General features: G+C 40.5%; 3 protein-coding genes, 3 long non-coding RNA genes and 1 other non-coding gene across 15 annotated transcripts; 2 read left to right on the plus strand and 5 right to left on the minus strand.

The window, feature by feature from the left end:
* The first annotated feature begins 132 nt into the window (after positions 1 to 132).
* Positions 133 to 8,633, plus strand: LOC124210082. Of its 5 annotated transcripts, XR_006881160.1 has the most exons (17): positions 133 to 256; positions 473 to 520; positions 601 to 680; positions 788 to 920; positions 2,281 to 2,582; positions 2,652 to 2,693; positions 2,779 to 2,885; positions 2,989 to 3,032; positions 3,728 to 3,830; positions 4,397 to 4,560; positions 4,641 to 4,781; positions 5,664 to 5,799; positions 6,218 to 6,522; positions 6,643 to 7,016; positions 7,116 to 7,198; positions 7,304 to 7,711; positions 7,806 to 8,633. It is a non-coding gene; the product is annotated as an uncharacterized LOC124210082 (long non-coding RNA). The 5 variants fall into 5 exon arrangements; XR_006881158.1 differs by having other exon boundaries at positions 2,281 to 2,703; XR_006881159.1 differs by having other exon boundaries at positions 2,652 to 2,885.
* On the minus strand, positions 3,821 to 5,369 carry LOC124210081 (TATA-box-binding protein-like). The gene is made up of 6 exons (XM_046608391.1): positions 4,863 to 5,369; positions 4,631 to 4,806; positions 4,332 to 4,575; positions 4,158 to 4,264; positions 3,997 to 4,091; positions 3,821 to 3,935 (listed from the first exon to the last, which is right to left on the minus strand). Exons 1-6 carry the CDS (start codon positions 5,082 to 5,084, stop codon positions 3,859 to 3,861), a joined length of 921 nt encoding a protein of 306 aa, XP_046464347.1. The 5' UTR covers positions 5,085 to 5,369; the 3' UTR covers positions 3,821 to 3,858.
* A 1,363-nt stretch (positions 8,634 to 9,996) lies between the features above and the next one.
* On the minus strand, positions 9,997 to 10,915 carry LOC124210083. Of its 2 annotated transcripts, XR_006881163.1 has the most exons (5): positions 10,840 to 10,915; positions 10,615 to 10,775; positions 10,430 to 10,541; positions 10,266 to 10,370; positions 9,997 to 10,201 (listed from the first exon to the last, which is right to left on the minus strand). It is a non-coding gene; the product is annotated as an uncharacterized LOC124210083 (long non-coding RNA). The 2 variants fall into 2 exon arrangements; XR_006881162.1 differs by having other exon boundaries at positions 10,615 to 10,893.
* A 382-nt stretch (positions 10,916 to 11,297) lies between these two features.
* On the minus strand, positions 11,298 to 11,379 carry Trnas-gcu. The gene has a single exon. It is a non-coding gene; the product is annotated as a tRNA-Ser (tRNA).
* A 185-nt stretch (positions 11,380 to 11,564) lies between these two features.
* Positions 11,565 to 19,215, minus strand: LOC124210085 (blastula protease 10-like). Its single transcript, XM_046608396.1, has 13 exons — positions 18,739 to 19,215; positions 18,327 to 18,449; positions 17,560 to 17,561; positions 15,938 to 17,049; positions 15,721 to 15,863; positions 14,361 to 14,509; positions 14,078 to 14,288; positions 13,777 to 13,958; positions 13,550 to 13,708; positions 13,439 to 13,472; positions 13,125 to 13,309; positions 12,814 to 12,978; positions 11,565 to 12,736 (listed from the first exon to the last, which is right to left on the minus strand). Exons 6-13 carry the CDS (start codon positions 14,418 to 14,420, stop codon positions 12,731 to 12,733), a joined length of 1,002 nt encoding a protein of 333 aa, XP_046464352.1. The 5' UTR covers positions 14,421 to 14,509; positions 15,721 to 15,863; positions 15,938 to 17,049; positions 17,560 to 17,561; positions 18,327 to 18,449; positions 18,739 to 19,215; the 3' UTR covers positions 11,565 to 12,730.
* On the plus strand, positions 19,122 to 21,308 carry LOC124210086. 2 transcript variants are annotated; one of them, XR_006881165.1, is made up of 3 exons: positions 19,173 to 19,662; positions 19,726 to 20,956; positions 21,056 to 21,308. It is a non-coding gene; the product is annotated as an uncharacterized LOC124210086 (long non-coding RNA). The 2 variants fall into 2 exon arrangements; XR_006881164.1 differs by lacking the exon at positions 21,056 to 21,308 and having other exon boundaries at positions 19,122 to 19,662; positions 19,726 to 20,985.
* A 374-nt stretch (positions 21,309 to 21,682) lies between these two features.
* Positions 21,683 to 26,164, minus strand: LOC124210084 (pleckstrin homology domain-containing family M member 2-like). Of its 3 annotated transcripts, XM_046608392.1 has the most exons (13): positions 26,060 to 26,164; positions 25,498 to 25,570; positions 25,183 to 25,281; positions 24,795 to 25,002; positions 24,467 to 24,654; positions 23,574 to 24,395; positions 23,351 to 23,512; positions 23,176 to 23,282; positions 22,990 to 23,119; positions 22,750 to 22,925; positions 22,262 to 22,685; positions 22,048 to 22,195; positions 21,683 to 21,829 (listed from the first exon to the last, which is right to left on the minus strand). In XM_046608392.1, the coding sequence occupies exons 3-13, from the start codon at positions 25,240 to 25,242 to the stop codon at positions 21,756 to 21,758; spliced, it is 2,499 nt and encodes an 832-aa protein (XP_046464348.1). In that variant the 5' UTR covers positions 25,243 to 25,281; positions 25,498 to 25,570; positions 26,060 to 26,164; the 3' UTR covers positions 21,683 to 21,755. The 3 variants fall into 3 exon arrangements, with proteins under 3 accessions (XP_046464348.1, XP_046464349.1, XP_046464350.1); XM_046608393.1 differs by lacking the exons at positions 24,467 to 24,654; positions 24,795 to 25,002; XM_046608394.1 differs by lacking the exons at positions 24,795 to 25,002; positions 25,498 to 25,570; positions 26,060 to 26,164 and having other exon boundaries at positions 23,574 to 24,390.
* Positions 26,165 to 26,224: the final 60 nt, after the last annotated feature.

A 26,224-nucleotide genomic window follows, 5' to 3' on the forward strand; every position in this document is an offset into this window, starting at 1 on the left:
ATCCTTATTCGCAGAATCAGGTGTTTCCTTTTTCCAAACAAAAGAAAACAAATATTGGCGTAATACTGTCGAAGGAAGGGTGCCCTAAATTGCGGGACTATGGGGACGGAATAATTCAAGATGGCCGCCATTTCTTTTTCCTTTATCACCTCACGTTCTCAGGCTTCTGTTAGGTGTTAAGTTAAGTTAAGTTAAGAGTCTGCGACTCGCCGACTCTAGACTTGAAATCAAATTTGATTCTGTCGAAGGTGTTATTGTAAGTTAAAAATGAACTGTGATTAGTATTGTACGTCGTCAGTTTGTCATTGTTACTGTGTACATGTGTGTGCATATTTGATTAGTGATAACCAGTCTTGGAGTTCAGTTGAATGGTTGTAGCATGGTTGTAGAGTAAAAAATTCTTGTGAAAGAAAGTTCACATAGATGTTTATACATGTTTGCTAATTATTTGGTTTGTTTCTTTTGTTTCTAGAAGCTTTGCAGATACTGCGGAAGGATCCAGAAAGCCTGCAGGTTGTTTGTATGTTACTTTGATTTTGGTCTGGTTATTTTACTTAGTTTCATTTCATTAAGCACATTTGTTTGCATGTTCTTGTGCAGGTAGGATTTACATTTGTTCTCTGGTGAAGAAGGATTGTCAAGATAGTGTGCTCTACCCGAACGTTGTTAGCTGCCATCATGTTGGTTTCTATCTATAATTGTCTGTAGACTGCTTATTATAAAGTTGTTTTGAGGAAATGCCTTACTGCCTTGTGAAAGAATTAATCTAGTTTTTTTGTTTTTACAGATTAAATGAGGATACCACACACTGAGTTGACTTCGCTGTAGCTATGCAACTAGGCTTGGCAGTGTCTTCATCGGTTTAAATTTGGCAAAACAAATTCATGTCATATTTGAGCATCTATTCTGTATTCTCCAAGGTTAGTGAACATATGTTTCTCTTTGGTTTAAAATTTTCGTGCGATAATATCGCCTTATACTTTTTCTCTTTTAATTAAGAATATTCTTTTGTATAACTGTGTTGCGGATTCTCCCCGATTTTTACCGAACCTATAATAATTTTATTCAGAATCAAGGTTTGATCGCCCATTAACATAACACGAGGATAACTGTGGTTGAAGCCACACCGCATACTCAAATAGCTCGCAGTAATTTTGCCCTTCATTAGCTTCAGTCAGATTTTATTTGAGAAGCTAGTAGCAGCGTCAGCGGCTCTAGACGACTCCTAATTGCTAAGAAGACAGTTAATGGGCGTGTATAGTGAACAAGATAACGATTCATGCTCAGTTTTACTACTGAAATTGTTATTCGGACGACTATTTCTTAACTTTTTATCCACGTTGCTGGTAACTTAAAATAACACTCAGTTATTTGTGCATTCACCCGATGCAGCAAAGTTATTTATGTAAGGTACGTCAACGTGTCCGTGATGTACCTTACATGTGAATTCGAAAAGTTTATTCAAAAATGCCTTAGGTTATTCTTTTCGTTCAAGTTTTCTTGTAACAAACCTAGAAAGAAATTTAATCGACGAAGTTGAAAGATTTTGAAGTAAGGAAGGAGCAATATCGCTTGCAGCTACTTTATTTCTTCCCGTATAACTGCAGGGATATTAATCAACCGTATCAATTGGGCGTTACCCGCAAGGCGTTTATTGGGTAGAACCCTGCAGCAGTGTTATTTATTTCACCATTTCTTACAATCAAGCGTCGTGAAAATCATGTAAAAATGCCCACTTAAATATGGAGCGCATGGCAACCTGTAGGTTCTTAACAAAACGGTGATGAATCCTCTTTATTTAAGAATTCCCTACCATTGCTCTTTTGAAGTAGCTGTATAATTGGCATTAGTAGGAAACTTTTGGGCTCTATCGGGGGCCAGTCTTGATCCTTTACGGTTCTTGAGATCAGTCGTCTATGGCGGCAAGATTAAAAAATGGAAGACAAACTAGAACTCGGTTAAAGCTACTCCATTAAAATTATTATTACCGCAAAGTTGACAAGTTTCGTCGTTCTGTCAGGATCAGTTGTGGGAAATTAAAAAAATTTACCACCCAATATTTCTTATATTTCCATTATTTACGGTTGACCAACGCTGATCCGAATTCCGAACGTGTAAGGCTGTAAGTAATTATGTAGCCTATAGTTGATAAGAAAAGGCTGTATTACAAGATGTTAATTTTTCAATTTATTATTTATTATTTCGAAAAATAAATATGCTCCACCCAGGTGGAGTTTGCATTATGTGATGACAATAACGTTCTACATTTGGCTTATGTAGGGCGATTTCTGTAGACATACCCGGATCCTTCCGGATTACCGAATGGGTTTCGGTGGATTTTCCCCTTGCCATCAGGGATGGGCGTTGTCACTGTTCTCAAGGACTGTCACTTTCGCTTGAGTCTGTCGGATTTTACAACAAGTTTGCAAGCAAACCTGAAGGTCCCACCGCCGAGTCCATGAGACGAAACACAAACAATATATTTCAACTACTTGTACCAAACCAACACCAGTGTGCAGACTGTGATTACTTGAGATTATCCTCCCGAATCTCCAAGTGAATCTACAGACCCCTGACTCTCGGTACTAATATTATGCAGATTTGAGCCTTTTAAACAGGTGGAAACGGGATTAATTCAACGTCTATGCTAGCCTCTATTTGTTTTTGGCCGGGACATCCAGGGGAATCCTTCTGTAAATTTAAGTAGTTAATTTTCCGCTCAACGTTCATTGTTCAATTGTTTGATTTAATTTTGATTGGATTTAATTATTAATGAAGTGCATGGAATACCGGATTATCGTCCAATAGAGATTGATACCCTGGCGGCAGATGATGGCGACGACTCATCCTTTGGAGTTTGCATCACTTTGGAGATGGCACGCTAAGTGAGAATCCGTTTGAAAGTTTAACCCACGTTATTTTAAGACCATGTTGACATGATCACAGTAATATCCAGGCAATTTCCTAATTGATCTCCATTCCCTCTAGACACGACACGTTGTTAAGACCGTGCCGACGTGACCAAATTAAAGGTAATTTTCTAATATTTCTTTGATTGAATATATATATTTTTTTGCGATCATTCACATCCATCAGGTAAAATCCATTTACAAATTTAATTTCTTTAGCTAATTGTAGAAAAATAGAAACTAGTCTTTGGTCTGGTCATCTAACGGATTTCGTAAAATTTAACATTTAAATTCATACCTATTCAATCTCGATAAAGATTTAACCGGTAACTTCCCCCAGTGGCCAAGCCCATGCTCCTTTTTTGGTCCGTAGACCTGAGGCGGGAAGTTAGTTCCCCCTTTTTTTAAAATAATTTTTAAAATAATTTTTTAAAATAAGGGCATATTTGCAAAGCAGCGCAGAGCGGAAGTTTCTATCAAGCATGTACTATCTCTTAATATCTACATGTAGGCTACAAGCCCAACTCATTCAGAACGGCCGTTGGGAAGGATTAATGAGAGTAGTCAGCTTGTGCACCTAATGCATAGCCCACAGCTGCTCATAAATACGCTACTATAAATATGCGATAGCATTAAAAAATCTTCCGTTGACTATTTTTATCGTCACTTAACCGCAATTGAATAATTATTCCTTTCGCACTCACCATTCAATAATTGTTGTATTTCACATTTCCGGCTGTTTTAAAACATTGGATCAAGATTGAGTACAGAATTTAAACAATTAAATTATTCCTAATGTCTGCATTTTCGTTTTCTAGGAAGGGGACAACGAAATGCGAATGCGACATTATACTAGGATTACCCTACTGCACGGAAACGGGATTGAAATCAACATTGCAGAGAAACTTAGTAAAACCCCCAGTACGTTCAATTTCTTTTTCCACAGATGTTATTTCTTCTTAAAATTCCTTAAGATTGGATAAATGTTGGTAAATCCATCGTAGATGTCTTGGCGAACTTTGGCGCCTAGTAGAAGCGAATTTTGAATTCAATTTTTAAACAAAAATCGGTTACTTCGTTAACTTACCAGTAAGAACGATTTTTCCTGAACAGAAAATGAGCAACACGAGTTTAGGTTGTTTCATTTTGTAAATTAGACCTGGGAAAATTTCAGCTTCGTAACTATTAAAAGAATTAGAAATTTTAATTGCATAGTCTTTTCAACTTAACATTGTTAATCTCTCACACCTGCAAAACCTATCCCCATGAGCTAAACTGATGGCTTCTAGACGAATAGGAAACTTGACGTCACAGCTGCCAACTATATTTTGAATTTTGAATTCCGTAAATTTTGCCTGCAATAATTTAAAAACAAATTAGTTCATATATGATTCTGTTATTTACGTGGGTGGGTCTTAGTACGGGAAAGTTAAGTTTTTGGATGATTCTAGCGTATTTTCTAGATGCTAATCTTGATTCTTCTTCAGATTTGGCTCCCGTGCACACCATTTTCCCGGAACTGAAGATGAGAGCTGTCGTCCTAGGCTCACGGATTCGCATAATCACGGCCGCGAATCGTTTGGGGTTGTACTCTGCATTGCGTGCGTGCAATGCAATTTGTTTCAGGTCCAACTTGCATCCCAGATTGACGGTAGAAACAATGTTCCTTAAAAATCTTGTTTAATTAACTTTTCCTTATTCATGAAATGGTTTTGCTTTACTGTAACGTAGGAACAATTCCGGAACCAGCAGACGCTGGTGTGTAGGGTGTCGCTGGAGCGATTGTTCTAGGACCAAATATTCCACCTTCCGGGGTTCCTTGTGACATGGGCGAACCTGCATTAACTGCACTTGATCTTCGATTTGGAGCAGGTGACATTAACGCTTGTTGTAGAACCTGATCAATACTGTTTAATATGTTAAGTGGTCGACTCGTAGTGCTAAATTGATTACCGAAGTAGAAGGAGGTTGTAACATGTGCTGGGGTGTGAATCCTTGCAAACTGTAAACGTTTTGTGACCCAGTGCTGATCTGTTGGTGGGGTGGAACGAAAGCATTTTGCTGTTGTTGGGTCGTTGGAACGGGACTGTTAGTAATTAAAAACTGCTGGTCTTCTTCCGGTTGATGAAGTGGAGTGCCAATGGAAGGAATGCTGAACCCAGGGCTTGATTCCATCTTATCGCCTTGCTTACAATTGAAACAACACAGAAACAAAATTGGAGCGAGTAGAATTCTATCTGCTGCCTACGGGTCACTGCGAACAACTGGCCTTTTTTCTTTCGCAACTGCAATCGCTTACACGGAATTCTCGTTATCCATTTTTCTCGAGAAAAGGATTTTGTGGCCAAGAGGGGGTGGGATCTATTCGCCGTTCAAGTTCAAGAAGGGCCTTTCAAAATTTGGGAAGAAGGGAAAATAAGGTCATTTCTTTTTTTTTTTCTTTTTTTGTAACGAGTTTTTAATTACAGCCGCCATCTCATGGGTCGTTTCTAGGAATTGTATTTGACAAGTGACCAAATATTTCCATTAAATGTTTGATTTTGTTATCTAACTTATTCCTGATACGTCAAGATTTCATTTCTTTTGTTTAGTTTTAACACAAAACTGCCAAAACAAAAGAAAAAAAAGGCTCTGAGAAAATTTTAATTGTTTTTACCATTCACCCCTTTTTGTGAACATACGGTGTCTTCGTTTATTTTGCCCTTTTGGATGTTTCGCACACGTTAATTGATAAAATTTTCATTCGTTAATCAGAGACTACCAATTGGACCGACCCCTAGCACGTGCGCGCCCTTTTCCTCTGAAGCTATCGACAGTGGAACGTCATCAATCGGCATGCGGTCGTCGACAGGCCGACATCATCAATATTTCCTGTTTTATTTAATAGTAGGTAAGTGCCAATTAAATTTTTTACGTACGGCAATCGACACTTGAAAACGAGTGGTGACTTGTAAAAGTGACGCCTAATAGCTAAGAATGTGTTACCTGGCACTGCACACCAAATGCCATACGTAGTCTTCTTTATTCTCTCTCTTTTTTTAATTGATGGTGGAGTTAGTCACAAGTCAAGTCACAAAAGTCACTCTTAAATTCACTTTTTAAATTCATATATTTCTTGTTACATTCAAAGTTTCAACATGTAATATTGATTTAGGTGTTTATAAATCATTTTCAATTACTGTTGTAGAGTTCAGTTGTCGTAGATCAGCATAACGGTTGTGGAAACACAATTTTTATCAACTATTTAACAACAAATAGGAAATTAGAAAATAAGCGATCAATATTATTTCCTATGAATTTTGTTGAAGGTCATAGGAGGTAGGGACAGGGAAGTAAAATCGGAAATTATCGACAAGTACCTTTTCCTATGAATTTGGTTGAAGGTCACAGCGAAAAATACGTAAAACTGTCATGCGACGGAGGTTGGGTGAGAAAGAAACGTGTTACACCATTATCAAGTAGGTAGAATTTCCGCAAGGCTTGAGAAAGGGTGAGAAAAAGTTGTATAAAAGGAGAGAGGAAAGGCCTCAGACATCAGTCGAGTGAGCATCTCCCACACGGTAACAACTGCACCAACTGTATTCTTCGTCGTAATACCAATTCGCAAATATGGGTAATTACTCTTGCTTTGTTTTTTAAACATAGAATTGTGATTCATTCCACATTTTTTCTATTGATCAATGTGCCAGTTATTATTGAATAACGTTTAATTTTCAAATCGTTTACCGTCTAGTTAACTATGGCGTCGTGCTGCTGCTGGATGTTGTATCTGCCTGTGATGTGCCAGGATTCAGTCGATGGTCCTCTGATGACAGGGTCTTTGAGCTGAGTCTCTACCAGCCACAACTCTACGACCATTTACTTCACCGAGACTCCCCAGTACTACACCGAAAAGGCCGAATATTAAACCACCACGTTCGCTGCCCTAGTTTACTACACCGAGGGACCCAAGTATGACTCTACTCCGAGCTACTACCTGACAGAGGCTTCTGTTAACTACACCACCAACGCACCCGAGTGCTACACGACAACCTAAGCTGCCCCCAAGTACAACACTGAAGCTCCGACGTACTACACCATCAAGTCACAACCAGTTCGCAATCATGGGTAAATATGCTGTGTTTTCCATGGTTTGAATATTCTACATTTTTTATGATTGTTAATTAATCATTTATAACTGAAATTTTTAATTCTATTTATTTTTAGTTAATTTTGGTGTCGTGTTGCTGTTGAGGGTCCTATCGCTTATAGCGGGTCGACCACTGTGTTCTTCCAATTCTTAATCAAAGGTAAATATTCGGTTGTTCTACACGGAGTTTTGTGTCAGTTAAAATTTTTCCAAGTAATATCCTAGATATAATTCAATATTTATGTTCCCATTATTTGTTGTGTAGTGAGTTATGGCGTCGTGCTCCTGTCGACTGTTGTATCGTTTATGGCTGAGTCAACCACTTGTGTACCGATGTCTCCTGGGTATGGCGGGTACCTAATTGCAACGCCGCCGTCTCACTACACACAACATTAACATACGCAACGACCTGTTAGGCTCCGAGGCCCCCAAGTACTACACCGAAAGACGGAATATTACACATTCACGTTCGCTGCCCCAGTTTTCTACACCGAGGAACCAAAGTATTACTCTGCTTCAAGCTACTATCAAACTGAGGCTCCTGTGCACTTCACCACCAGCAACGCCACTGATTATTACACGACAACTAAGGCTGCCCTCCACTACTCCACTGGTGCTCCGAAGTACTACATCATCAAGTCACTTAGCTATCAAGGCCTGATTGCAATCATGGGTAAATATGCCGTGTTTTACATAGATATTCTTTATTTACATAGTTAGTCAAATAATCATTTATAACTCAAATGATAATTTTTAATTATTGTTAGTCAATTTAGGCGTCGTGTTGCTGTGGGGGTTTAATCGTTGATTGCGTGTTGTATCGTTGCTGGCTGAGTCCACCACTGGTCTACTGATGTCTCCTGAGGATGGTGGAGGCGAAATCGCAGCGCCGTCGCCTAACCACAAGACAACGTGGATGACAACCAGTTACTACACCAAGGCTTTGGACGACTAGTCGACTACCCTACAACCTACGCTGCTCCAATTTACTACCTCGAGGCCAAATAATGTTACTCCACTCCCAGTTACTACACCGAGGCTCCAGTTTATTACATCACCGAGTAACACGCAGAGGATCCCAAGCACTACACAAACACATCACCAGAGTACTACACGACTACGTATGCTGCTCAAGCTGACTACACCAAGGCTTCCAAGTTTTCTCTGCTACCAGCTACTACACCGAGGCCCCACCCTGCCCCTAGCTACACACTCGCAGCTGAGCCGGTCAAGTACTACCCAGCACCTACTTACTGCGCAGAGGCTGCCCTAACTACTACACCATGATCTACGCTGCTCCAGGCTACTACACTGAAGCTCTGTTAACTACAAGGCACTCGAGTATGAAACCACTGCTTCCGCTTCTCCGACCTACTGCACCGAAGTATTACTCTGCCCCGAATTACTGCAACATTAAGGCACTTGCATATTACATCACAACCTACGCTTCCTGCCTACTACAAGAAAGCCTTTAATGTGAGATTTAAAATGTTGTTTTATGTTCAGATTTTGTTACATCTTAATAATTATTGTTAATTGAAATTGATCGTTAGTTTTAAATGAGCAAACCGGAGAAAATAAAATTTTTAATGCGAGCAATCATCTCTTATATTCTGTTGGATAATTTAAGACACAATGAACAAACACATTAACAGGAATTGTTTTGTTGTCCCACCTCCACCCACAATTCCACCACATTTTAAAGTCACATACACATATACATACATACATACACTTAAGTTAACCCGTTGGCTGCCACACCATACAACCCGTAGGTTGTACTCTCTACTACTCTACGCGCCACGTCTTAAGGATCTATGACCAAGGTTGGACTTGCCATTGCAGACAAGTCCGTGCTGAAAAGGGGGAACTACTGGTGCATTGCCTAATAGGCGCCTTGCGGCAGATTTTGGGCTGGTGCGACTTTCCAACCCCGCGGCATGAAAACCACGAGGCCGAACAGCGCACGCAGCCCGTGCTAAGGAGCTAGGGGAGAACAAAGGCGTGGCAGACAACGGGTTAACTAACACTCACAGACATATTACCAACAACAAATGATGATCTGCGCCGACATTTTGGAGATACCGGCGACGTTTTGGTGTCCATCTTCTCGACGTTTCCTCTGCACTACCTGAATAAAGAGAAAACAATTCTTATTTAGTGACATGTCAATATAAGTTACATAATACAGATAGAAACAATAAACAGGTTTTTTAGCTTAAAGATTTAAAGATGCAATTTTTTTAACTTAAAATCAAGCTTACAATATTGAGAACTATACACAGAACAAAGCTCACTTGCTAGTTTGTCGAAAATTTTCCGGAAGTATACCGGAAGTAGCAATAGCTCCTCAACTGTTGACCTGTCGTCAAAATAAACCAGATATTCGTGATCCCCATGAAATTTGGGGTCGATCTGATATGTTTTAAACGAAATCCAATTTTTGGCCAAAATCGAGAATTTTCCTGAACTATATAGTTCAGGAAAATTTTCGAAACCGGAAGTACGAAATCGTACAAAAAATTACATGAGCTTTACCACAAATTTCACGAGGATCACGAATATGTGATTCTTTTGTACGTAGAATGAATATTTACTAAACTACTGACTGAAATGAGAAAACCGGAAGTAGAAAAAAAATGCAATTTTCGAAAATCTAACAAGTGAGCTTTGTTGCTCAAATAGTAATCGTCAGTTATCCCTAATTATTTCAACAAAATAACTGCCAATAAATGTTTAAAGAGATGTGCAAAGCAACTGAAACTGACTGTTTTGACAGCTGCAAATTATCAAAAAGCCATCTAGCGTTAGAAAAAAGAAACGTCCAAGTAAAACTTCGTTTGCGCGTAAGAAGGGCCTGATTTTGGAAACTATTACAGTTTACACAGACAGAGTTTAACGCAACTAGACTATTAGTAGATAACCTACTACGAAAATAAGTCAATTGTTGGGTACCTGGGCATAATCCCGTGGTGAATGATTACAGGTGTGTCACAGCGGGCGAAAGCGAACACTGAAGTGATCCAACTCATCAATGAAGAAAGACAAGTTGTGTAGCAGTTCATACAAAGCAGTGAAGCTAGATGAGCGGACCTCGCGAAGATAAGGATGGAGAAGACATTGGTGGAAGTCACTCTTCTCATAGATGGGGATCTTGCGAGCTCTGTAAAAACAAAATGTATTACATTAATGAAAAATAAAAATGAATAAAACATATCAATCTTTACCTTTTCTAAGAAGCGCACTGAAATGTTCATGATGAAAAAGCAGTAAAAATGGCATTCACAGCAACCAACAGCATTATTCCTCAAGTTGAGATAAATTTCCTGACGCTAAAGAAATTGTCATGAAGTATTGCAGAAGTGTGGTGATCAGTGATATGGATGCTTACCTTTATCACATGGGTGATGAATATAGTAAGGCATAATTTGACTTTCATCCAGCAGATCTGGTATGTGGTTGGTTCCTGCTGAATCAGAAACGGAACAAGAACTCCCTTGGCTCTGTCGAGGGAAGTGTTTGAATGATGTTTAAAACAAGAAAATATCTTAGGAATTGTTGATGCAAAAGAAATACCGTCACAGAAAAAGTCAACTGCCAATTATATATGGCGCTGTTAGATTTATTGCTGGCAGCTGATTGAAAGTCGATGTCCAAACTGTTGGTTGTTGTGGCGACTGCGGTAGGAATTACGTTATTCCGGTTATTGGAAGTATATAAATTTGATCATTGTAAACCTGAGAAGTCAAAACAAATTTGGATCACATCAACGAACACTGAAATTCGATTTCTTTTCCTAACTTCAACATAACCGATGTTTGTCTGAGAAACAGCCGCCATTACAAACAGCAGCGGCATCTAGTAATAGGATTTAAAATTGATTACAGAAACTGGCATTCAGTTTTAACCAAATTCGAACGTGAATACAAAGCATAGACAAGTAATTAAGACACACTTTTTATTTAAAACTTTGGCAATACAGAGACTTAAAATTGGGAAAAAGTTGACTATGACATATCTCATTCGGTATTTGAACGTTCCTAACTCACGACTCACGAGCAAGTTCTGGTGGATCGGTAACGTCGCCAGTCACTTCCTAAAATATTCTCCCTTTTTTTAAATAAAAAAAAAGAAAACGATTACGAACAAATCCACATATAACACATAAATGGAAACATTGGCAAATAAATAAATCGCATCAATTTTAAAATCTTTTAAAATGTCTATTTAATTTATTTTCCTCTAATGATGGTATGTTTCGACGTGGATGAGATTCGAACTCATGCGTGCAGAGCACAACAGATTAGCAGTCTGTCGCCTTAACCACTCGGCCACCACGTCTGCCACCCAGTAATCGATATCAATATGAAATTACTTCAAAACAACTCGATCAAGTAATGATCGCTGAACAAGTTTTTCTGATTTCAAGTGAACATCGGTGACTTCATCCAAATCGTGGGACCTCGTTGTCAGCGGTTTGATTTAATTAATTTAGCGCCAAGATGGAAAGAAATGATTAGATTTAAACCTAATTTTGCATGACTCTTATTATAGCTCCCACATTTCAATGTGAATTTATACAATAAATAAATTTCAATTTTTTGCCATAAAATGTGGGGAAATACAAATAGTACTGACCTCTCGGTGACTAAATGAGGAACCAACTGCTCGACGCCAGTCAACAGCCTTCGCAACTCCACGCCGACACAGGATGGAACGTACAGTTGCCACTGTAGAACTGTTGAACGCCTACAGGATCGTCCTCCGTCCAGTTAGGCACTTCTCCGAGAATGCAAGAGGGACGAACATCCTGTCATTTGCAGCAGCAAATTTTCTTCCGCCAGCGTACAGTGTGCCAGTCCATCACGATAAAGATTTAAGTGGAGGACCGGTTGAACCCAAGCGAAAAAAGCAACCACTTGCCAATCCTCTCGACAAGTTGTTCTGTCACGTTGACTTCGCGCTTCCATTTAAATTCCACCTAAAACAAATAATGGAAAAATTATTTAAGTAAAAAAAGAGCATTCATCGCACATATATCGTTTTCTCCCGAATTGTCACATTTTTGGCTGCCAGGGAACACAAAGATTGCTGCTCGCCAGTCGCCATTAAAATCGAAACACTTTCCAACTACCAAAACTCCACTCGGGCAGCAGATCTTGCACGAACGTAAAGCAACACGTGTCTCAAGTGTCTAACGACGCAACAACGGCAAGGAAAGAAGGGGAGCTTAAACGACAAGATTAACACAATTATAATCTGTTTCTTTCAAATAATTTTATATGGGATAAAAAACGGGTCCTTGGAAGGATCTCGAAATATTTTACTGTTCGTTACTAGACCGTCAGCACAACTTGACGGACGAGCGGAACTGCGTCGCCTCACGTAGTTTAATGGAGTACCTAAAGTGCTAACAGTTTGGGACTAAATCAATTTATTTATTTTTTCCAATGAATAATTATAATAAAATAAAGAGATGAATTTGAATATAATTTGAAATTACGGCGCTGTGTCCAAATGTGTTAAGGCACATGGAGTGTCAATGGTATGCTGATTGTTGTTGTAAATGCTGCTGGAAGTTTGTTGTATCTTCAAAGATTCGTTGAATCACGACTAAATAGATTTGCTTCCATAAAAAGAAAAGTGAAGCGATTTATTTCATCGGTCGTTCGAGGTGTTGTACTTGTTGCATCTACACCTGTTCAAGAATAAAAACAATGGAAACGTCGTTTGAATTCATCATGTTAAATTATATGATACTGTGAGATCCTATACCGCCACAGCAGTGTAAGTTGCCTGCCAATTATATGTTGCGGTGTTGGGTTTAGTACTGGCACGGTTATCAAACTGCAAATAAACTATGTTGGCTGATGTTGCGACTACTGCAGGAATTGCACTTCCGGTTACACCGAACATATAAATCTTGCCACTTTCGAGAACCTGAGAAGTCAAACAAGATTTGTGGTCATTCCACCGAATGTGGTAAAATAAAATCATAAATTTAAACAGAAATATAAAGAACAGTAAAAATGGGCTTTCAGTTTAATTAATAAAATACCATCGATATGATTCGATGCATTACTTACATTAATAGAACTGTAGCCAGCCTCCAAATTGAAGGTAGTGAATGTCAACTGGATTCTCTTTCCTGCTGGCACGACAATAGAGACTTGGCATTGCCTGTCCTCATTCCCGTAGTCACCGGGGAAGTTGGAAGACTGGACAACACCGGTACCCTCTGACGTCACGTTGGTGCACATACTTCCACAAGCTTGTCCCGCAAATGAAATCCACAGACGCGTAGATTCACGTGACAAATAAACAAAATAAAATTTCGTTCCTTAGACCTTTTTAAAATTTGGATTTTAAATAATTTCATCGAATGAAGAATGGAAGTTACCAGGATTGAAAACGGAACAAGAACTCCCTTGGCTCTGTCGAAGTTAGAAGAAAATAAGAGCGTTACAACACAAGAAAAATTTCACGGGAATTGTTGATGCAAATGAAATACCGTCACAGAAAAAGTCGCCTGCCAATTGTAGGTTGCGCTGCTGGGTTTATTACTGCGATTGAAGGTAAAGAGGATGACCAATTTTTTTGTTGTTGCGGGGACTAGGGCAGGAATTGTGTTTCCGGTCGGATGCGATAGAATTGTTACACCATCGCTAACCTGAGAAAGTCAAATGAAATTTGAATCACTGCATCGAACACTGAAATGTTTCATTTTCTTTTCCTTACATAGAGAAAAGCATTGCCCGTCTCCACATTGAAGGTTGTGAATTTCAATTGGATCATCAAATCTGCTTGTGCGGTAATGCTGACTTCGCATCTCATATCGTTATTCCCGTAGTCGCCGGGGAAGTTGGGAGATTGGACAACACCTCCCGATGACGTCAAATTGGTGCACATGTTTCCGCACGCTTCGCTCCCGCAACGGATTGGTAGAGGCGTGCAGATTCGTGAGAATTAAAGAGAGAGATTTCAATTCATTCGGTCGTAATTTCAACATAAATTTTGTATGGCAATCAGATTATTTTACCTGGATTATGAACGGAGCAATTAAAAAGAATCGGCAAAGGAGTTGTTGTTGCCATGGTTGTTGTAGTTGTGGCAGTAGTTGGTGCTGTCGTCGTCGATGGGTTTACGGTTGTCGGTTTGGCCGTCGTCGTGGCAATTTGACTGGGCCAGGTTCTTCTCGCTATCAACTTGGTTGGCGTCTTCTGGGAATTGCACATTTCGTCACGGGCTTCCTGTTTTGGACATCGGAATGAGCGCAATAGGTAAGAAATTGAAACTAAAACGAGAAATGTCAAACAACTTACCCCAGCGGCGACAGCCAGGCAGACGACAGCCAAAATGAGAACAATCGGAAAGAACTTCATTTTCTACGAAGGATTGGGAGGCTTATAAATCCAACGACGAAATGAGTCGTCTTTTAAACGCCCGCCGTCAGTGTTCCTATCGATTGAAACTGGAAAAAAGGAGGGACGTTAGAAACAGAGAGCCACGTTTATAGAAAATGGCAACCCAAACGCAAAACGTAGCCGAAAAAACAAAAAAACACTGGTTCCGATTGGCGGACAAGGGAATCCACAGCGACAGAGTTACACCCAACAGCAGGTCTGCAATGAGCATCTGCGTTCTGTTTTGCTGGTCGGACGAGATAAGCCCCATGCTGATTCACCGGCTGCTCTTTGTAGTTGAACAGGAAAAAAATCCACAGGTGTGCAGCTCTCGCAGTTGTTTTTTCTTCTATAGAAACCTGCTATACATTGCTTGTGAAAATATGCTAAGCCAACCAACGACTTAAACCTGAAATTCTACCCAGGATTTTCACCGACGACACAACAGCAGCAGCAAATGGCACAAGAGAAGCCACGAATGGCTGGCGCGTGACTGAAAAATGTTAACAAAAATTACACGACGAAGAGGGGAAAGAGTACAAGAAGAACTAATTTTAGTTTTAAGTCTTGCCTTCAAATGACTTCGAATTGGTTTCTCTTTTTCTTAATTACCGGGCATTGGGTTCGGGGTCGTCTTAATCTACGTGGCTTTTTACGGAAAAACGACCGGGCACTCGGCAGCAATATAAGCTACCAAAGATTAGTATTTTATAATACATTTATTATTCCATTTCAGTTGACATAATTCCCCCTCGTCTTCCATACATTTTCATCAATGTGACTATGAAACATCTCCCTCTACTGAAACAAATTTAAACTTGCCGCCAAATCGATCGAATTTAAAAACAAAACAAATAGAAATAGTGATCCATTCCAGTGTTCTACCGAGTCAACCTACAAATAGGTTTCCCAATTCAGTAAATACACGGAGCTCTTCCTAATTGACGTTATTGAAAAATGTTATTCAAGGAAGAATTGAAGGATGCGAAATAAAAAAATTGGGAGCACTGCGCTTCAGTTCGCCGACGATTTAACACACGTAGGTGCTGTAGCTACAACATTTGGTTGGAACAAGATGCAACGCAATAAATCGACGAAGTATTTGACACCTTTCCTGTTTGACTATTTGCATTCAAAACGCTATGATTGATCGCATACTTACTACGATTACTATCGCATAATTTTTTTACAACGAATTATTTTTGTGGCTGAGTAGTTAACTTTAATAATTGCAAACCATAGGAGTCTATCAGGTAAAAAAGGAAAACAAACAACTTACTTGCTTCTGCTATGTCCACCTCGGAGGATCATCCATTCGCACTGGACTTAAATGTAAATCCAACTTTTTCACAATCGGCAAACAGGGACGGAGACATCCCTTCCGTCTCCGAGATTTCCTGTCGATGACAAATAATCATTCATCTAATTGACGATCAAACAATAACAACTTTATTAGTAATTGTTTGCTCTCCAGTCGGCCGAGATCCAAGACTCACCGATTTTATAGTCTCCGCTTTGTCGATTTTGCTCGGGATTCACGTTGTTGTTGGCTTGCAGGGAAGTGTCGGCTGGGTGGGTTTTGACGGACGCGTTGGTGCGTCCACCACTGCTGAGGATACCGATGTGATGTAACGGAGGGCACAAGGATGATTAGGTGTGGCGGCAAAAATTCCCGAATTCTCTTGACTCGTTCACAACCTGAAATTAAAAAGTTAAATTCAATTATTTCGTCACAATCAAAGGAAATGTAAAGTGGTATGTGCAGTTGAAAGACTAATGAGACTAACATCCTCATTCAAAATTTCTTGAACCATTAGGCACCCGCCTACTAGAGTAGGGGTAAAACTTTGAGATTAAGTTCTTCAAGGAACTATTTAAGGCTTCTAGTATTAAGAATGATGACAGAAGTAAAGTGACGATAGAGAAAGTGTTCAAAGGAATTACAAATGTTATAGCATGATCTCAAGCCATTTTCCTGCGCCATGAAACAAGTTATCCAGGTGTTTATTTTTTTTTACTAATTCTTAAGGTGAACCCAGTTCTTGCAACACAAGTCTTTTCAATTCCATTTAACTGGTTGTGCATTTCATACCATCTGCAAAAGAGAAACAGAAATGTGAATACTTTTATCACTGACTTTCATAATGAAAGCGAGTTACAATAATCACCTAGCTAGGCACTTCGACATCGACAACTGATTTGAGTTAACGATATTGAAGCAAGGAAAGTATCAGTTGAGGCAGGAAATGGTGGATGTCTTTTCATAAGTAAAATTTAAATTTAGCAATATTGCCTTGGCCTTGGCAAATCAAACTGAGATAAGCTCTGGCATGTGGACTATGAATATTGAATAATTTTTCCGAAACACGTGCAAATTAATGAATAACGAAAATGGCGTCGTCTGAAATAAAGTGGTAACTAGGCAACCACGCCATCTTGCGCTGTGAGCCTACACTACTACGGACTAAAATCAAATCCAATCCGCACACCTCATTCATTACCTCATTTTACGTTTAATCCAGGTAACGTGATACGACGAAGGTATAATAGTGTCTGGCAATATTAGGCGTATCTTGTCTACCTTGTTGTACCTTCGCTGGAACGCAGTCTGTTGTAGAATTTGAGGTAGGCTATACAGGTGACTCTTTTCAAACCAATAATCTGAAGAATAAAATCCCAAAACTTTTCTTTTAAAAAGAATTATAAGAGAAAAATAATTACTGTTTCTATCTATAGTTAAAGAGCGAAGGTATTAACTACTTATGCACTTAATTTGAAAAACTAAACGTAAGTATAAAGAGCTACGAACAGACATAAGTGGTGATACTTACAATACACAAACAACGAATACACCAATTTTTCCCATACGACTTATATAAGTGTCGGTACCTTAAAACCAACACCTTTTCTATCATATAAATTACGCTGTATCTGGGATAAAACTCATAAAAGGAAGTAAGGAACCCATGTCTTAGAAATACAACAGGTAAGGAGAAGAGAGTTCGTTGCTGTGTGAAGTTCACATAATTTTGACGCACAAAGAAAAACTTGGATTTAAATTTATGATCAACAGAGCGGATTGGCGATCTTAAAGTCAACCTGAAAACTTGTTCCAAACATCTTCAAATGTACATATACGGTACGAGTCGTATAGGCGGTTGATTACTATAACGGCGATATTCATAAATGCCAATAAACAGTTATTGGAACGTGCAACGTCGTTAACAACCCAAACCGTCAAACTCTTGCCAACGATTTAGTAATCGACCTTTTAACTGATCGTAAATCAGAAACTTCCTTTTTCGATCCTTGACTGGTTTGAGCATGTACTAAAGTTGCGCGCTGTTGTCAAGAGAACTCTGAAAAATAAAACAACCCCACAACAGGTTTTTTTAGTCTCCAGCATTTCGGAACAATTAATTCCAAACGGTTTTAAAGCGCCGTACTTCTTCCAGGTATATCCAAGTTATACAACGTTTGAAAGTCAACGCAAGGACGTTCCCAGTCAACTCGAGATATGGGAGTATACCGCTCCTCCGCACTTGACACACGTCGAGAAAGACAAACAAAAAGTTGATGCATCGAAAAGGCGACGGTTGCGCAGGAAACCAAAGACACGCAAAGACTTTAAAAGAAAACCTGACATTTCAGTTGCAAAATAAGAGCGTCGGTGATGCGCTGATGGTTCAACTCTTTTGAAAGAATAAAAAATCTGGCCAAGGCTACACATACGCCCGTTATAGGAGCCTATGGCGGATAAAACAAACACATTTCGACTGGGATTGAAATTTGCTGTGCACGAAGAATAAGAACAGCAACAACATCCAACACTGGGAGAGAATGGAGCCATTCGGTGCCTTGGCAACAAATGAAAACTGATGTTACCAAAAGAGAGATCGTGAACAACAACTTCATCTTGCAAGGACGACGACCACCAGCATCATAACAACAATGTCATAGCCGCAGAGCAGCACGTCGAACTTTAGCCGGAAGCAGTAGGGTTTCCTCCTAAAAGAATAAAAAAGTGAAAGTTGTAGATAATTCACTTCTTTCACATTCGCCATATACTTCATTAAATCTTCCCAACAGCCAACGGCGACTGCAGCAAATGAGGAATTAAAAAAAATAACGACCGCGACTTGATTGGAATTATTCCCCACCGAAAAAGGATTTGCTCCAACAATTTTCGCATCGTCTGCCCCAAGGGCCATTTAAACTTTACCGCAATTCTTTTTAAAAAAGGAAAGAAAAATAACAAAAGACAAAATTATTCAGACAATGAAAACGAGTTTGTTACCTGAGGCGTGTGGGGGTAATGGGGCAAACGTGCCTACCACAATAAAACAATCCCAGAAATGAAAGCGCAGCAACAGAGCAGAGAAATGCACTCCATCTGCATAACCTAATAATAATCAGACATTTATCATTTTTCGGCCAGTCCAACCACCGAAAAAACCTGCTGGAAGAATATTAAGGCAATAATTGAAAGAAAAAAAATGAATCCACCAATCTATCATTGTCCCAATATTATGTACCTTTTTAGTGGACCTTATAAAGTCACAAGACCTTGCCCCACCCAGCCACATAAGGAGGATAAGACCTGTTTTTTTCGTTCGTGTGGGCCAGAAGCAGGGCAAAAGGCACGTGAAGGGATTCCCGTCTCCTTTTGGTTGGCTGGAACGCTCGCCTCCTGTCCATGTATACAAAAAGTTGCGCTCCAACTTATCACAACGGCAGAGTCAGTCGAGACATTTTGACGTGTGTGCAGCACAGCAGTCAGCAGTCAGCTGGACAACTTGGCTGGACCCATGCAGGCTCTGGTTGTTTTATTCCCGTCCAAGACAGACAACAATCAAATGAGTTTGCGCTTGGGAGGGCTGGTTTTCTTGACGCTTTCCATGGCCGTCATCCTCAGCAGCGGAGTCCAGAATCAGCACGGATCGGTGGCTGTCAATCGTCCAGAGGCTTTGTTTCAATCGCTTTTCCTGTGGGCTTCGGCCCTCCTGTGCTTCTACGACTGCCTGGCCATGATCGCCGTCTACCGCAACTTTGAAGTGAAACTGGACGTGAACCACAGGTAGCAACTGCTGCACCTCAATCTTGTCGAGTGTTTTATTGTGTTGTTCAAACTGGTGCGTGAAAACTCCCCCGGAGGCGCGACCAATTAACACTTCATCTGTAATAAAAATAAAAGATTGGAAAATCTATTCCAGGAGCCAATGTAAGAATGCATTCCATCACGTTATTTGATTATTTAAATCTAAAATTATCCTTTTTGAAATAGGCAAATCATAAAATGATATTGTCGGCCAATGTCAACTTTTGGCAAGCGAGAGAGTTGAAATGTGTACATAATCAGATGTTTAAGTTTAAATGATTTGGATCACTCTCGAAATAAACAATTCAAAGGGGGAAAGAACCTGTCATATTGCAAACGTTGTGTGTGAAAGGTAATATGGTTCGACCCAGACGAGCAGGTGACCCTCGCAGCCAATCAGCTAAACTTTCTGAATCTGCTCGCCCCATTTCCCATTTCTGTATAGTTGTAGTCGCACAAGGAAAAATAAAGAAAAAAAAGGTAACAGTTAGAAAATGTTACCCAGCGTTCACTCCTTATTAGATCACATGAAAAAAAATAAGAGAGATTACCAACACCCTTTTATAGACGCGCTCAATGATGGAAAACTAAATGTGTCGAAATTTAATTATATAAAAGGGCATTAGATTAAATTAAAAATTCAAATTAGCTTTGCTCTGATTGTTGCCGTATTTCTGGTGGGTCGGGTATTAAAAATTAAATTTAAAAAATTTAAATAAAAATCAGGATGTACGTGAGATTAGAGAAGGGGGGTGCTCCCCACGAAGGTGTACCCCAGACCGCTATCAGATACAAGATCTACGATCCTTGAGGGGGATACACCCCGTGAGGCGTCGTCCACGAATGCAATGGTGTTACTTGGTGCTTAATACCGTCCGTATTACCCATGAACCGTGCAGTGTCGTCTTGGCTGCCCCACAGAGCCCGTATCCGACTCTAATCTCCGTTGCAACCACATCAGTACTGGGGCGCCACCTGACGGTTTAATGGTGAACTACCCATGTTCCTTTGGGGAGTCGAACTCGGGCCTCAATGTGCTCTGATGGTTAAGACACGGCCCGACTCGCACGCCTCCTATCCGACTCACCCACTCTGCCCCGTTGTCATTTGTTTTAATTTGTCGCCAGGATTTTGACTTGTGACATCTAATTAGACATTTGGCATGCGGTTATTTCGGAAGGATTTTTGTTTGACTTTTACAATTAAATTTAATCATAATTAATATTAAACAATTAAATAAATAATGAACATTGTGGAAAAAAAAATTAAAAGATTTTTTAAAAGATTACCCGGATGTTTTTCTTCGTGTGATTTACCCGACAAAAAAAAGGTCCAGTAGATTAGAATAGACACGCCCAATCCCCGACGTTGCCAACATCTGCCGCCAGGGTATCAATCTCTATCGGACGATAATCCGGTATTCCATCCACTTCATTAATAATTAAATCCAATCAAAATTAAATAAAACAATTGAACAATGAACGTTGTGGCGAAAATTAACTACTTAAATTTACAGAAGGATTCCCCTGGATGCCTTTCCTCCTGTGGTCTAGCCAGCCAAAAACAAATAGAGGCTATATAGCATAGGCGTTGAATTAATCCCGTTCCCACCTGTTTAAAAGGCTCAAATCTGCATATTAATAGTGCCAAGAGTCAGGGGTCTGTAGATTCCTTGGAGGTTCAGGAGGATAATCTCAAGTAATCACAGTCTGCACGCTATATGTTGGTTTGGCTCAAGCAATTGAAATATACGGTAACTTGTGCTCCGTCCCGAGACTTGGAGGTAGGACACGTTAGTGTTTGCTTGCAAAACTAACGTGATAACACCCATCCCTGATGGCAAAGGGAAAATCCACCGAAAACCTTCGGTAATTCCGGAAGGATCCGGATTCGTCTTCAGAAATCGTCCTGCACTGGCCAAATGTAAGACGTTATTAAAATCACATAATCTAATGAATTAACCTTTTAGTTAAAAGTTCCACCTAAGAGAAACTTGACATTATTACGCACTATTACAATTTAAATAACTATCGCCTGAAACGGATAGCACTAAACCTACACCTACGATCAAAAACAGTAGCCAACCTAAAATAATTAAAAGAAAACTTTTAAAAAATAAAAGAAAGGTAAACAAACCACTTGATTTGAAACAGGAAGATTTTCTTTTATGAGTGACGAGGCAACTGTGAATATAAAGCGGCAATCAGCAACAGTTTTCAAAGGAAAAAACATCGCGTGTAGCCATTAAAGGAAACGGGCTTTAAAAAAAGCCAACGAATAGTAAACAAACCTAGAGAAAAAGGCGAATATTTTTGTACAATAAAGACATCAGCTTCAAAATAGTAATTGGCGATTAGATTCTATGGGAATTGCGTGCGTGACAGAGAGAAAGAAATGAAACAATTATTATGTAAAAAAGGAAAGAAATACATTTTCGCAAAAGAGGTAGACGATATTCGATTTAAACAGCTCAAACGATGATGAATTAAATGGCCCTCAACAACAAACTTTTATTGCGTAAAGTCGACGACGAGGCGGCCGAAAGAATCTCGCGGGGTCGTTTGGTGGCTCGCAAAAATTCTTGGAAACTATTTTCAGACTGAAAATAAAGGATCCAATCACCGGCTCCTTCGCTGGCTTCTCGATAATCAAGCTCCTAAATAAGTACGGACAGGTTCAAAGGTTTCCAACGCTATAGAAAAAAGCAGTACGTTCAACTTACAATCAAGCAAAACGTGTCCGTCAGGCTGATCATGATGACGGAAATCAAATCGAGCGGAGCCGAAGCGACGGGCAGTTGATCCATTTGGGCGGATTGAAATAAAAAGATTTGCTGGCGAGTGACGAGGACGCCGCAAGCGATGGGACTCCTGTGCTGCTGGACTGAGGAAGGCGAGGCGACAGTGTCCATCATGTTGTCCCAGACGAACGACGACTGCGACAGGGACGTCAGCCATTCAGTGGCTTCCGTTTCAGAAGCGGCGGCCAAGAGTAAAGACTTTTCCTCACGGAATTGAAGCTCGATAGTGTGCGGTCGACGAGAATGGAAATTCCGGCCGTATCCTTTGCATTCCTCTTCGCTGAGAGACATTTTCATCACTGGGACACGGTCGGATTGATGACTAAACTGGTACAACACTCCACCTCTGATGTAAGCCCGCCAAAATTCAAATTAGACAATTATTAAAAGATAATTTTTAGTGAATTTACTTGATGATGAAATAACCGGCGTGCCAGGATCTGCTGTTGGACCAACGGAACATTAAATGGCCACTTTTGTTTGGTCCCGCACCGGAAGTGGGAGACGCCTGATGGTTCTGCAACACGAACGATTCTTCAAAGTACAACAGCCCGATGTACTCGATATCTATCGTGCACTTGGTGCCCTGTTGAAGTTTTAAATCAAATTAAATAACCTCATTTAATACTCGAGTAAAATTGTAAAGTTACAGCTGAAAGATCGTCTTGATCGATCCACCGGAGAACCCGCGATTGCCAATAACTTTGGCACTGTGACAGCGATTCCACGTAGACACACTGGAAATCCTTGCGGATCCTTCGAAGGTTGACGTCTATTAAACTGTTGGCCACAGAGTAAGTTAAGAGTAAACTGATAATTAAAGTTCATTTTCGCACCTGGCGGCCGTTTGCAAATCTGCTGGATCGGCGAAATCCAGAAAATAGTGACCGGCATCTCCCATCGATGTTGAACACAAAACCAAGACGGAATAATTCCAGTTTACCTTAAAAAAAAAAGGTATCATCATTAATTAATTTGGCGATGAATGTATCAGTGATATTTTAATTATACCTTGACGTCTATCAAATCAATCAATTGGCTTTTCCACACGACAGACGGGCTGTTATCGGGGCTAGTGCTGATGCTGGACACGATGTAGACCATCGTCTGGCTGATGACGAGTTGACTTGAGCGAGGACTTCCCGAATAAAAATTCGTGAAACATTTGAAACTCTGCAACGATCAAATCAAACTCGTTCAAATCGATAAAAATATTAAGTCACCGGTGCAATACCTTGTAACGTTCGTTGGGATTCATTTCGATGGGAACAAGAAGAGTTTGAAGAGATTCTTCAGTTTGTGGAACGTCAACCTCCAGCGGTTCGTTTTCCGGGAGATTGGACGAAAGATTCGTTCGACTCAAATGTGGCAGGAAAGGAAAGAGATTCAAATCCTCCCATTTCTGTTTGGCCCAGTCCAAATAGTGGCGTTTATCTTTCGTTGCAGGGAAAGGAGGAGTTTTGGGTTGGTCGACCATCAACAATTTCCGCCGGAGGACAGCCTTCTGCAGGAACTGCTCCGGTGGTGGTCGTTCTTTGGGACCTTCGGGATCTTCTTGGCCTTCAGGAACACCCCTCTCGGCAATCGTTGGATACTTGGCCAGGCTGCTGGAGCCGCCGGCCTGGTCGATGGCCAATTCGCTGTGATAGCGACGCAGATTCATCAGATTCGTCCTATCGTCCACGTAGCTGCTAATGTTGAGATAATTCTGGCTAGTTGCGTGCTGGAGCTGCGTAGGGTCGTAGGGTCGCTGCATCAGCTCCTGATGGAACGACACCCTCTTGTGCGTCGACGAGCGGACGTGTTGGCTCCGATTGGAGCTGCGTCGTTTGACTAGTGGACTCTTCATCACGGGCGCCGGCATGGCTGTCGTCTCTCCTGAAATTGAAACGTCCATCTTATTCGTCGAGTCTCCACCAACAATTCCGTCCTCCGCCTCCTGTCGGGATTCCGTCGAGATTTCAAATCGTTCCAAAGGAGACTCGCATCGTTCGTAATCAATCACAAATGGGCCGCCATTCGATTGCGGTTGATTGGCGTTGAGAAATGCGCTATCCTACACAAAGCCAAAGTAAATAAGCCAATGGGTGTAAATCAAAGCCGCAAGGTATAAAACGGTTTTCTTACTAGCAGGAAATCAAAGCCAACATGTTCCAAGCCGGAAACCAGGGTGATCAACACCTGCAAAGATGTCGGATCTCTAAGCAGAGCGTCGGGCAGGTAATAGTCGGACAAGAGCGACGGCCTATCTTCCAAAGTGGCGAGGAAAGCCTCGAGGACGGCCTCGTTCAGTGAAAGCAAAAGCCAAGCTCTCCCTGATGAACAACAACAACCACACAAGTCGAGAAATTTCAATAACCAACGAAATTTTCAATGTAAAAAGCGTGAAAAAGTGAGCGTGAAAGAATAGGAAAAACAAAAAAAGTGGTTTGATTCGGGAGTGGGTTATTTTTACCTTTGCCGATACTGTTAGTGACGGAAGAAAGTTGGTTAACGAAAGAAAGAGCAGAAGGAGGAAGAATGGCCGAAAAGACGGGCCAATAGCCGTGCTTCGGATTGCGCAAGCCATCGAGAAGCGCGTGATCGAGAGCGTGAATGAGACGAGCCGCAACGTTACTTTCGTAGCGTTTGCAGCCACCGGGACATGAAATACACAGCTGAACCTAATACACACACACACACAACAGCAACGACAACAACAATAACGGGGTCTCCGCTCCAGTTATTAGAAAGAGAAATTACACCCCCCTCGTTTATCCGAGCTATCAAATTTACCAAACTAGATAAGACGGAAATGATTCACAAGTACAAATAGAGAAATAAACAAAACGGCTAACTCTCACCTCCTTGACGGCGTCTCCCAAAATCACTAGCAACCGACTGTTGTTGGCCAACGGACTCATATCATTTCTCTCTGTCGTGTGTGGGTGGGAGGAAGAAACCTGCGTGAGAAATATGCGAAACACAAAAATCCGCCAGTTAGATACAGGTGTGTCGTCTCATTTGAATAAATTAGGCATTCTACGACTACCATCTAGCGGCGAGAGAATTTAGTTAACGGTCAGAAGGGGGGAAATAAAAATAATAACAGCCACCACAAAACTTTTCTTTTGAAAAGATTTGTTTTTCTTTTCCAATCGTCCTTGAAGGTTCCTTACCTGGATCAGGTGAAATCGTAAGTGACGGTTAATGCCTGGTGGCCAATGGCCTGGTGGCAGCGTTATCTACGACCTAAATAAAGGTCAGAAATAGACAGTGTACAAAACAGATCAAGTATATAAACAGATGCCCAGCATTTACACATCCACACATTGTTACGCATCACTTGAAAATTGGGCACTTTTTTTTCGAGGCATTCATGAAAATGCATTTAACCCTTAATGCAGTATTTTTAAGTGTATGAAATTACGTAACTGGCTTCATTTTTCTAAGGGGAGAACATGACCAAGCGTATAGTTTACTTGGCTAACCAACTGGAACATCTCTCGGAAACTGATATGCAAATGAGTCAGGCAACTCCTGTATTAAGGCTAGAGCAAACCATTCAGAAAACTAATTCCAGTAAGATGAATGACACTGCAACATTATAATTCGATTAAACCATCAATAAAAATGTTTAACTTTATACTTGCAGCCCTTATTGAACTCTGCTGACTCTTACACAACGACTAAATGAGTAGAACAATTGGGATCAAGTTACTTGACGAGAAATAGACTCACGTGTAATTCTAGTTGGCTAGACGGTAGAAATGTAGCACCTAGCTGAAGACACTTTTGTCGAGTAAATGTTGTGTGTTGACGTCCTTGACGATGATCAGTGATCTCGCCATGTTTTTCTCCCATCAAGGGGTGTGGAAACGAACGGACCTCCCAGCCTTTGAAATA

This window comes from Daphnia pulex, chromosome 12 (genome assembly GCF_021134715.1).
Source record: "Daphnia pulex isolate KAP4 chromosome 12, ASM2113471v1".
Classification (NCBI taxonomy): domain Eukaryota; kingdom Metazoa; phylum Arthropoda; class Branchiopoda; order Diplostraca; family Daphniidae; genus Daphnia; species Daphnia pulex.